Source organism: Oratosquilla oratoria, chromosome 11 (assembly GCF_046742065.1).
Source record: "Oratosquilla oratoria isolate Oo_2021 chromosome 11, ASM4674206v1, whole genome shotgun sequence".
Classification (NCBI taxonomy): Eukaryota; Metazoa; Arthropoda; class Malacostraca; order Stomatopoda; family Squillidae; genus Oratosquilla; species Oratosquilla oratoria.
This window is the reverse complement of record NC_134787.1, coordinates 52,774,809-52,787,269: the sequence shown is the minus strand read 5'-3', so window position 1 is coordinate 52,787,269 and position 12,461 is coordinate 52,774,809. Positions and strand designations below refer to the sequence as shown.

Below are 12,461 nucleotides of genomic sequence, written 5' to 3'. Positions count from 1 at the left end.
ATTATCATCTCTCCATCTGCACCTTTTACCTTTTCTTCTCTACTTGATTCGCCTCCTCTTCCTCTCTTAATTTCTTTCCAAAACATCTTTTTATTACTTTCAAAATTTTCTGTCATACTCTTACCCCATTTCACATCTGCTCTCCTCTTTGCCTCCTTTACCTTTTGCTTTAATTCTCTTTTCTTTTCTTTGTACCTCTCATATGACTCCCTCGTCCTATTTTGTAACTAATCTGTGAAAGCTCGCTTCTTCTCTTCTACAACCTTCTTTGTTTCCTCATCCCACAATTCACTACCCTTTCTTCTATTTCCTCCTGTCCTTCTTGTTCCACAAACCATCTTTGCACACTTTGTGACTTCCTCCTTGAACCATCCCCATTCCTCCTCCACACCTAGCTCTACTCTATCCTTCACTCCCTCCCACTCCTCCTTCAGCTTCTTCTTGTACTCCTCCTCCTTTTCCTTTTCATTTAAAGAGTTCACTCTAAGCACCTCCCTACCTTTTGTCCCTTTCCTCTTCCTCCATCTATCCTCCACTCTCAACTTACCTTCCACCAAAAAATGATCTGATATTCCCCCACCCTCTCCCCTTAGCACATGTACATCCTTAACCTCTTCACTCTGGGGCATATCGCACATCGGGCAGCATTAGCTGCCCGACGTGCGATGTTGCGTCATAATAATCGCATTATAAAAAATAAAGTCAGTGCTCGATCGTTTGTTCTCTTTCACCCGTGAATTTTGATAACCATAGAAAATATGATGAAGCCAGTTTAGAGAGAATGGAGGTTACGTAGGTACGACTACAATAAATATAATAAAGACGCCGACGTCGGCATCATCGCATACCCACTTGCTCCTCATGACGCCTACGTAGGCGTCACCGTATGGAAGTGGTTATTTCTTCCTATGATAATCCTATTTACCACTACACAGTCCTTAACGCCCTATCTACCACCCTTCCATCCACCACCCTCTCCCATGTGTACTTATGTTTGACTTTCTTCCGAAACACTGTATTTGCTATCATCAACTCTCTAGACACATTTCCACCATCAACTCTCCACTATGATTCTTTCCTGGAACTCCACATTTCCCAAACACTCCATCAATTGGATCATTTCCTACCCTAGCATTAAGGTCTCCCAGTACTATTACATTGATATTTCTCCCTAAATCCTCTATGCACTCATTTAAATCTATCCAAAAAGCCTCCCTTTCTTCTACACTCTTCTCACTGCCAGGCCCATATGCATTTACAAAAACCCACATCTCCTTTCCTAGTTTCACCTTCATCCACATTATCCTTGAGGAAACCTCCTTCCACTCCACTACACATTTACCTATCTCTTCACTTACTACTATAGCCACCGCTTCCCTCCCTCGCCCTCTCTTCATTCCTGATAACCTCCCACTTACACTCCCAAACTTACACTCGCCCTTCCCTTTCAGCTTAGTTTCACTCAAAGCCAACACATCCATCTTTTTTCTCACAAACATACTACCTATCTCTTCCCTTTTACTCTCATCTGTACCACATCCACGCACATTAGAAGACCCAAACCTTAGGGTTCTGGTCGGAAAACTCCCAGGCCCTCTTATGCCTTTGCTTTTTCTTTTAGGAATGTCCCCTGTGGGGCTACAAGGAGAAGAATGCTTAGTCCCAATCTCCGTCCCTTTCTTCTCGCCTCTTACAATCCAAGTAGAATTACTTGGTGGCAGTATTCTTTTCCCCCACCACAGGTGTTAAGAATTAAGAAATATACAGTGCAATTATGGATGATATATAGGAAAACAATTTAGTCAGACATTATAATCTGAACTAATCATTTCTTGTTAGGAAGACTAATTGAAACCTTAAACAAGGATTGTCATTAAAGGAGTCCTAAAACCCATTATAAAACTTAAAAAAAAATATATATATATAGTTTCAATATCTAAATGTATGGGCAATTTACATAAAATATAAAATCAGATATACATACCTTCCATCCCATTCATCACTGTTCAGAGCATATTTGTAGGAAGGACGAAAAGTGATCTCACCTTCTGTGAAACCATGGAATACCCTTTCAATATTTCTTTGCTGAGTTAACTGATCATTCTTCAGGAGAATATCATATTGCCCCAGTTCAATCATTTCTTTGATATTGTAGTTTCCAGGATTGATGCGGTAATTAAGGTCACCAAAGAAGTATATGTGACTGTAAAAGAATTTTGAGATTAAAAATTTCTCCATAAAATATGATTTTGTTCTCACACACAGAGAAACATAGATGAGAAACATAGAAAAGTAAGATTGATGTACAACAAAACAAACTTTAAAAAAATTAGAATTTTTTTTTTCAAAATGCAAACTGGGAAAAAAAATTAAATTAAGAAATGAAGATGGAAGAGAAATAGAACATATTTAAAGAAAAATACAAGGAGGGAACTGATAAATACATACCAAAGAAGAAACAAAAAAGGGTATACATAAAGTGCTGGTATAACAAAGCTAAAGATAGAGACAAAGCCTGGAAAAGATAAAAAAGAAACCAAATGGCAAACATACATCAAAGAAATGAAAATGTAAAAATACACAGGGAAGAAAAAAGAAACTATGAAAAAGACATAATAAAAAAATGCAAAGACCAACCTAAATTATTCTAGATATATAAATGACAAACTAAAAAACGAAAACGAAATGGTGAAACTGCACAAAGGAAATAAAGAATATTTTGATGATATAGAAATGGCTGAAATTATGATCAAACATTTTAAATCTGTATTCCCAATTGAAAACTCACAAAATTAGGAGGAAGGACAAAGAGAAAGATCCCCTGCAATGAAAGAAATAATGGTCACACAGAAAGAAATAAGAGAAAAAATTAAAAACCTTGGTGTTAGAAAGTCACATAGGCCAGATGAAATTGCAAATTGGATATTGAAAGAATATATAGATGAACTAATGGACAAAATACATGAGATAATTGATTTCTCACTCAAAGAGGGAAAAGTACCACATGATTGGAAAAATGTAAATATTGTACCAATATACAAATGAGGAGACAAAGAAAATCCAACAAACTATAGACCTACCTTACTAGTACTATAGCAAAAATATGCAAAAAAAGTTATCAAAAGTAAATGGATTAAACATCTGAAGAACAACAAAATTCTAAATCCAAAACAATTTGGATTTAGAAGTGGAAGATCATGCACCACAAACTTAATATCCTTTTACTTGAGATTAATAGAAATAATTCAAAAAAGGGACAGATGGTAGATTGTGCCTTCTTAGATTTACCAAAGGCATTTGACAAAGTACCACACAAAAAACTACTACGAAAAATTAAAATGATAGGTGGAATACAAGGAAAGTTATTGTAATGGATGAAAGATTTCTTGAATGGGAGAAAAATGAGTGGTACTCAGAGACAAGAACTCAAATTGGGAAGAAATGATAAGTTGAGTCCCACTAGGCTCCGTATTGGTTTTGATCATGTTTACCATGGATGAAGATGTGAAATGTTATATGAACTTCTTTGCAGACGATGCAAGACTACTAAAGAGAGTACATACATACATACATAAACCAAGGCTTTTTCCCCCTTACAAGGGGGGTAGCCAAAAAGAAAAAGGCATAAAATCATTCCCACCCATTCCATCCCTGAATACACTCCACACCCCTCCACCCTCCCTCTTATCTTAGCACCTCCTGAATGACGGGTCATCCCTGCACCTTGTCCACTGCCCTGGGTCAGAAGCAGTGTCGCAAGACACAGCACATCCACAGCAAGGCCGCTTCATTAAATCGGCTACCCCCCCCCCCTCTCCGTCCCCCCATTGCATAAAATGAGAGGACAGGGAGAAATCCCTTTGGGCTGCGTCAAATTTTGCTCACACATACTACCTCACCCCCATCCACCCGCCCATTCCACCTCATGCAATCACAACATCATCCATATACAACCATTCTCCATTCACCCCTGTCTTCTGTCCTCTCCCGTCCTTCCTCAACAGACATTCCCCTCTTCCCCAAACCCCCTTCACCCCATCCATCCACCTCATCCTAGGACGTCCCCTCATGTTCACTCCCTCCACATCTGCCTTCCACACCTCTTTTACTAGTCTTTCTTCACTCATTCTTTCCATGTGTCCAAACCATCCTAATATTCTTTCATCAACCCTATCTCCCAGCTCCTTTTCCACCCCTGTTCTCCTCCTCACCTCCTCATTTCTCACTCTATCTAGCCTAGTAACCCCCATCATACTTCTCAGACACCTCATCTCAAACACATTCAAACTCCTTCTCTCTTCTTCTCTTATGTTCCATGTTTCTGCCCCATACAGTGCTGTTGGCACAATCACTCCTTCATACAGTCTCCTCTTAGCATCCATTCCCAAATTTCTAGTCCTCATTACACTCTTTAATCCACCAAGGCATTTACTCGCTTCTCTCAACCTACATTCTACCTCCACTTTCACTCCACCTTTCCCTGCCACATTTGCACCCAAGTATCTAAAACTATCCACTTCCTCCAGTCGCTCTCCCTTAATGCTCACTTCCAGATTACTGCCACTTTCACCCCTTGTACATCTCATCACCTTACTTTTACCCACATTTATCTTTAGCTTTCTTCTATCACATACTCTCCCAAACTCTGCTACCAGTTTCCTCAATCCCTCCTCCGATCCTGCCACAAGTGCAGTGTCGTCTGCAAACAACAGCTGGCTCACCTCCCACTTTTCTCCATTTTCTTTAACCATCTCCAATCCCTGACCCACTACCCTTGCATTTGCCTCTCGCACTACCCCATCCATGTATAAGTTGAACAGCCAGGGCAACATAAAGCATCCTTGATGAAGTCCCACCTTTACCTCGAACCACTCACTCTCTCCATTTCCAATCCTGACACAAGCTCTACTATTCTCATAAAAACTCTTGACAGCTCCCAGAAGCTTTCCTCCTATCCCGTATATCTGCATAACCTCCCACAGTGCCTTTCTGTCTACCTTATCATAAGCCTTTTCCAGATCCATAAAAGCCCAAAAAACATCCTTCCCCTTTCCTATAGCTTTCTCACATATATGTCTTACCACAAAAATCTGATCTACACAACCTCTACCTGTCCTAAATCCACACTGTTCCTCACCAATTACTCCTTCTGTTCCTCTCCTAATCCTCTCAATCAAGATCCTCCCATAAGCCTTCCCAACTACACTCAACAAGCTAATCCCTCTGAAACTACTACATTCACACTTGTCCCCTTTTCCCTTGTAAAGAGGAACTATACAGGCACTCCTCCAGTCCTCTGGCACTCTACCCTCTCTCCAACAAATATTAAATAACCTCACCAGCCACTCCACCATCACTGTACCTCCCTTTTTCAGACATTCTGCATGGCATCCATCCACACCAGGTGCCTTACCTGCTTTCATCATCTTAACAACTGCCTTCACTTCATCCTTCCTTATTTCTCCTCCATTCTCCTCATTCATCACTCTCATTTTCTTCGCACTTCCCACTGCAGCAATCTTTCCTTCCCTATCCTCCTTCACATTTAGCAACTCCCTAAAATATTCTGCCCATCTTCCCCTTACTGCCTTCTCTTCCATTATCATCTCTCCATCTGCACCTTTTACCTTTTCTTCTCTACTTGATTCGCCTCTTCTTCCTCTCTTAATTTCTTTCCAAAACATCTTTTTATTACTTTCAAAACTTTCTGTCAAACTCTTACCCCATTTCACATCTGCTCTCCTCTTTGCAACCTTTACCTTTTGTTTTACTTCTCTTTTCTTTTCTTTGTACCTCTCATATGAGTAAGTACAAAAAAAGCTTGCAAATCATTACAAGAAGACCTGGACAAAATCTGGAAATGGAGTTAAAAGAGTGAAGTAAATTTCAACATCAAGAAATGTAGTATGATGGAATTTGGAAAAAGCAAAAACAGAATATCAGGACAATACAAAATTAGTACAAAGGAAATTAAAAAAGTAAACTCAGAAAGGGACCTAGGAGTAACTATCACCAATGACATGACACCAGACAAATATATCAACAAATTATTCAGAGAAACTTTCAATTTACTAGGATCAATGAAAGTGGCTTTTGACTACATGGATGAAGAAATGGTAAAGAAAGTATTAGTTACATTGCTAAGATCTAAATTGGAGTATGCTGCAACACTATGGACACCTAGTACTAAAAAGAACAAAACAATTAGAAAGAATTCAAAGAACAATGGCAAAGATGGCACCAACACTCTCTAATTTGACATACGAACAAAGATTGGATAAACTCAAAATACCTACCTTGGAACAAAGAGAAAGAGGAGACCTGCTAACCATATACAGAATTATGAAAGGGTTGGAAGCCCTTGATAGAGATGACTTATTGAAGTGGGATAAAAGAAAAACCAGAGGACACAAAAACTTAAAAAGGATAGTTACAGAAGAGATCTTAAAAAGAATAGCTTCCCACACAGAGTGATAGATATCTTGAACAGAGAATATCTTGACAGAGAATCTTACAACTTCCTAAGATCAATGAAGGTGGGTTTTACCTATTTAGATGAAGAAATGGCTAAACAAAATACTAGTCACACTAATTGAGATTGAGAGAATACAAAGGGCAGTAACCAAACTGGTCCCCAGCCTAACAGATTAATCATACAAGGAAAGACTTAAAGTACTGGGTCTACCAACTTTGAAAGATTGAAGAGACAGAGGTGATATGATTGCTGTATTCAGGTCATTAACCACTTCAATATGGGCCACATTGCACGTCTGGCAGCATTAGCTGCCAGACATGTGATGTTGCATCATAATACTCACATTATTATAAATAGTCACTGCTCTATCACTCATTCTCTTTCACCCGTGAATTTTGATAACCATAGAAAATATGATGAAGCCAGTTTACAGAGTATGGGGGTCACGCAGGTACGACTACAATAAATATAATCAAGACGCCGACATCGGCATCCTCGCGTACCCACTTACTCCTCATGACGCCTACGTAGGTGTCACCATATGGAAGGGGTTAAAGAGAAGAGATTGCACTGAGAGAAGATCTCATTCATACACAACCATTCTCCATTCACCAATTTCTTCTGTCTTCTCCTGTCCTTCCTCAACAGACATTTCCCTTTTTCCCAATGCCCCTTTAATCCATCCATCCATCTCTTCCTTGGTCACCCCCTCGTGTTCACTCCTACCTGCCTTCCACACCTCTTTGACTAATCTTTCTTCACTCATTCTTTCCATGTGTCCAAACCATCGCAATACTCTTTCATCAAACCTATCTCCCAACTCACTTTCCACTCCCATTCTCCTCCTCACCTCCTCATTTCTCACTCTATCCAGCCTAGTAACCCCTATCATGCTTCTCAGGCATCTTATCTCAAACACATTCAAACTCCTCCTCTCTTTCTCTTTTATGTTCAATGTTTCTGCCCCATACAGTGCTGTCAGCACAATCACTCCTTCATACAATCTCCTCTCAGCATCCATTCACAAATGTCTATTTCTCATTACACTTTTTAATTACATTCTACCTCCACCTCCACTCCTCCCTTTCCTGCCACATTCACACCCAAGTATCTAAAACTATCCACTTCCTCCAGTCTCTCTCCCTTAATACTCACTTCCAGTCTGCTGCAACTTTCTCCCCTTGTACATCTTATCACCTTACTTTTACTCACATTTATCTTCAACTTCCTTCTTTCACACACCTTCCCAAACTGTCACTAACTTCCTCAATCCCTCCTCTGATCCTGCCACAAGTACAATGTTGTCAGCAAACAACAACTGGCTTATCTCACACTTTTTTCCATGTATACCAAGACTTTTTCCCCCTTACTAGGGAGGTAGCCAAAAAGGAAAAGGCATAAATTCATTCCCACCCATTCCATCCCCGAAAACACTCCACACACCCCCACTCTCCCTCACATCTCAGCACCTCCTAGATGATGGGTCATCCCTGCACCCTGTCCACTGCCCTGGGTCAGAAGTAGTGTCGCAAGACACAGCACATCCACAGCAAGGCCGCTTCATTAAATCGGCGACACCCCTCTCTGTCCCCACATATAAAGGAGAGGACGGGGAGAAATCCCTTTGGGCTGTGTCAAAATTTTGCTCACTCACACTACCTCACCCCCCATCCCCCGTCCATTCCACCTCATGCATCACAACAACCATTCTCCATTCACCCGTCTTCTGTCCTCTCCCGTCCTTCCTCAACAGACATGCCCCTCTTCCCCAAAGCCCTCTTCACCCCATCCATCCATCTCATCCTAGGACGTCCCCTCATCTTCACTCCTTCCACATCTGCCTTCCATACCTCCTTTACTAGTCTTTCTTCACTCATTCTTTCCATGTGTCCAAACCATCCTAATACTCTTTCATCAACCCTATCTCCCAACTCCCTTTCCACCCCTGTTCTCCTCCTCACCTCCTCATTTCTCACTCTATCTAGCCTAGTAACCCCCATCATACTTCTCAGACACTTCATCTCAAACACATTCAAACTCCTTCTCTTTTCTTCTCTTATGTTCCATGTTTCTGCTCCATACAGTGCTGTTGGCACTATCACTCCTTCATACAGTCTCCTCTTAGCATCCATTCCCAAATTTCTATTCCTCATTACACTTTTCAATCCACCAAGGCATTTACTCGCTTCTCTCAACCTACATTCTACCTCCACCTTTACTCCACCTTTTCCTGCCACATTTGCACCCAAGTATCTAAAACTATCCACTTCCTCCAGTTGCTCTCCCTTAATGCTCACTTCCAGATTACTGCCACTTTCACCCCTTGTACATCTCATCACCTTACTTTTACCCACATTTATCTTCAGCTTTCTTCTATCACACACTCTCCCAAACTCTGTCACCAGCTTCCTCAGTCCCTCCTCCGATCCTGCCACAAGCACAGTGTCGTTCGCAAACAACAGCTGGCTCACCTCCCACAATTCTCCATTTTCTTTAACCATCTCCAATCCCTGACCCACTACCCTTGCATTTACCTCTCGCACTACCCCATCCATGTATAAGTTGAACAGCCAGGGTGACATAACGCATCCTTGACGAAGTCCCACCTTTACCTCAAACCACTCACTCTCTCCATTTCCAATCCTGACACAAGCTCTACTACTCACATAAAAACTCTTGACAGCTCCCAAAAGCTTTCCTCCTATCCCATATATCCGCATAGCCTCCCACAGTGCCTTTCTGTCTACCCTGTCGTAAGCCTTTTCCAGATCCATAAAGGCCCAAAAAACATCCTTCCCCTTTCCTATAGCTTTCTCGCATATCTGTCTTACCACAAAGATCTGATCTACACAACCTCTACCTGTCCTAAATCCACACTGTTCCTCACCAATTACTCCCTCTGTTTCTCTCCTAATCCTCTCAATCAAGATCCTCCCATAAGCCTTCCCAACTACACTCAACAAGCTAATCCCTCTGAAACTACTACATTCACACTTTTCCCCCTTTCCCTTGTAAAGTGGAACTATACAAGCACTCCTCCAGTCCTCTGGCACTCTACCTTCTCTCCAGCAAACATTAAATAACCTCACCAACCAGTCCACCATCACTGTACCTCCTTTTTTAAGACATTCTGCATGGCATCCATCCAGACCAGGTGCCTTACCTGCTTATGGGCCTGGCAGTGAGAAGAGTGTAGAAGAAAGGGAGGCCTTTTGGATAGATTTAAATGAGTGCATAGAGGGTTTAGGGAGAAGTGTAAATGTAATAGTACTGGGAGACCTTAATGCTAGGGTAGGAAAGGATCCAATTGATGGAGTGGTTGGGAAATGTGGAGTTCCAGGAAAAAATCATAGTGGAGAGTTGATGGTGGAAATGTGTCTAGAAAGAGAGTTGATGATAGCAAATACAGTGTTTCGGAAGAGAGTCAAGCATAAGTACACATGGGAGAGGGTGGTGGAGGGAAGGGTGGTAGATAGAGCTTTAATGGACTATGTAGTGGTAAATAGGATTATGATAGGAAGAGTTAAGGATGTACATGTGCTAAGGGGAGTGGGTGGGGGAATATCAGATCATTTTCTGGTGGAAGGTAAGTTGAGAGTGGAGGACAGATGGAGAAAGAGGAAAGGGACAAAAGGTAGGGAGGTGCTTAGAGTGAACTCTTTAAATGAAGAGGAAAAGGAGGAGTACAAGAAGCTGAAGGAGGAGTGGGAGGGAGTGAAGGATAGAGTAGAGCTAGGTGTGGAGGAGGAATGGGGATGGTTCAAGGAGGGAGTCACAAAGTGTGCAAAGATGGTGTGTGGAACAAGAAGGACAGGAGGAAATAGAAGGAAGGGTAGTGAATGGTGGGATGAGGAAATGAAGAAGGTTGTAGAAGAGAAGAAGCGAGCTTACACAGATTGGTTACAAAATAGGACGAGGGAGTCATAAGAGACGTACAAAGAAAAGAAAAGAGAAGTAAAGAAAAAGGTAAAGGAGGCAAAGAGGAGAGCAGATGTAAAATGGGGTAAGAGTATGACAGAAAATTTTGAAAGTAATAAAAAGATGTTTTGGAAAGAAATTAAGAGAGGAAGAGGAGGCAAATCAAGTAGAGAAGAAAAGGTAAAAGGTGCAGATGGAGAGATGATAATGGAGGAGAAGGCAGTAAGGGGAAGATGGGCAGAATATTTTAGGGAGTTGCTAAATCTGAAGGAGGATAGGGAGGGAAAGATAGCTGCAGTGGGAAATGCTAAGAAAATGAGAGTGATGAGTGAGGAAAATGGAGGAGAAATAAGGAAGGATGAAGTGAAGGCAGCAGTTAAGATATATATATATACATATATATATACATACATATATATAGTGTAAGCAACACAATATATATCTACTTACTCATGATCTTTAATAGATTTTGGCGGGCTGTTGATATTTTTGTGTGATGTGAATGAAGTTCTGGCAATGATGCTGTCATAGTCCTCATTTCTTCTATCATATTCCTCCACATGTGCTGCCAAATGAGCATTGACAAAGCAGATGGAAGTATTATGTAGATCCATCCTCACAGCAACAGCCCCTTTGTTACCCTTGAGAGAAAAATTACATATAACTAAAAAATATCATCAAACATGTCTTTCTTAACATCTGCTTCTCAAGATAAATCACACCAATTTTTCAAGTTAGTATTAACCATACCTACCATTTTGCCCATGATGCCCGTACCAACTGTGTCAAAAGACACTTCCCTGACATAAGCATAATGTCTTTCTTGAACCAGTACCATAAGCATCATCCCTACAAGACGAATCAATTTGACTTTTCTGTACTTTGCTTTGGGATGGACACTGCTCAAAACAACATTTCTGAAAAAAAAATAATAATAGTAATGAATAAATATTAATAATAATAATAATAAATAAATAAAAATATTTATTTAAAATGATACCGAGGTTCATAAAGGCTGTTCTGATCAAAATAATGTTTATGAATCTTGTAGGGGCCACGATGGGCACCTGCTCACAGCATTGGCTCACTAATAAAGTATCTAACATTTATGCCAAAATAATACAAGGAAATACCTTTACAAGAATATTTAATAGCATTATAACTTTGTGGTTATTGCATTCATAATAGCTACACTTTCCCTTTCAGATGGGGATGATGTGACCACAACTCCAATCTGTGGGGACAATACCTGTCCACTACATGGCAGCAAACACATTATAGAGACTGTTAGCTATGATTTCCCTTCCAAACTTGAGCAGCACCCCACTAATGCCACAGACTCACGGTACTTTCCCCAGCATCACCCATACCAAGATGAGAGTCAAGTTATATTTCAGACTGGAAGCATAAACACTTTAGTGCATTCCAAACAAGGTAAGTGTTCTTTTCAAGGGAATGAGACTCATATTCCACAATACCTCTCCCTATCAATTCATAAATGGCCTCAAGTGCTGCATGTTATTTCCCTGTGTAGGGCCCCACTGCCAACCAGCTACACTATACAACTCTTCAAGATACTTGTATCTCCCCAATATATCCCCTGGCTTTGACTTAAGTTTGGCTCTTAGGTAATCCTTAGCTGCAATAATAGCTAATACTTAAGAATGTAGTGGAATATATAGGAAATGGAATGGGTTGGAGTGATTTCTATGCCTTTTTCTTTTTGGCTACCCCCGTGTAAGGGGGAAGGGGTCTTTGGTATATGTATATATGTACTCCTTGCCAAGTTACCTACTTTTTCAAATATGTCTTCTACTACCAATTGTGATCTTAGTTTTATCTTTAGGGGTCGATGTCTATCCTTAGAATAATGACCAATCCTATATGTGTCGTCTATATCTTTACTTGCATCTTGGGCTTCCTCCTGAATTTCTTTTAGGATTTCTATTGCTGTCTCTTTTTCTTCTTTTTCTCTCATGTACCTCGCCAAACCATGTTTTTCTTTCAGTCCATATACCACAATACATTTTTTCCTATCCACTGTGTCTCTGACCCAATTTGCTTTTTC

General features: G+C 40.6%; 1 protein-coding gene across 6 annotated transcripts in view; it reads right to left on the bottom strand.

Annotated features, from left to right (window-relative positions):
* LOC143029830 (inositol polyphosphate 5-phosphatase OCRL-like) overlaps positions 1-12,461 on the bottom strand; it is a 68,037-nt gene that overhangs the window by 36,139 nt on the left and 19,437 nt on the right. For all 6 annotated transcript variants that reach the window (XM_076192903.1, XM_076192901.1, XM_076192906.1 and 3 more), the window contains 3 exons: positions 11,148-11,310; positions 10,844-11,034; positions 1,985-2,203 (listed from right to left, as the gene is read on the bottom strand). In XM_076192903.1, the coding sequence (XP_076049018.1) occupies positions 1,985-2,203; positions 10,844-11,034; positions 11,148-11,310 (573 nt within the window). The remainder of the gene's footprint in view (positions 1-1,984; positions 2,204-10,843; positions 11,035-11,147; positions 11,311-12,461) is intronic.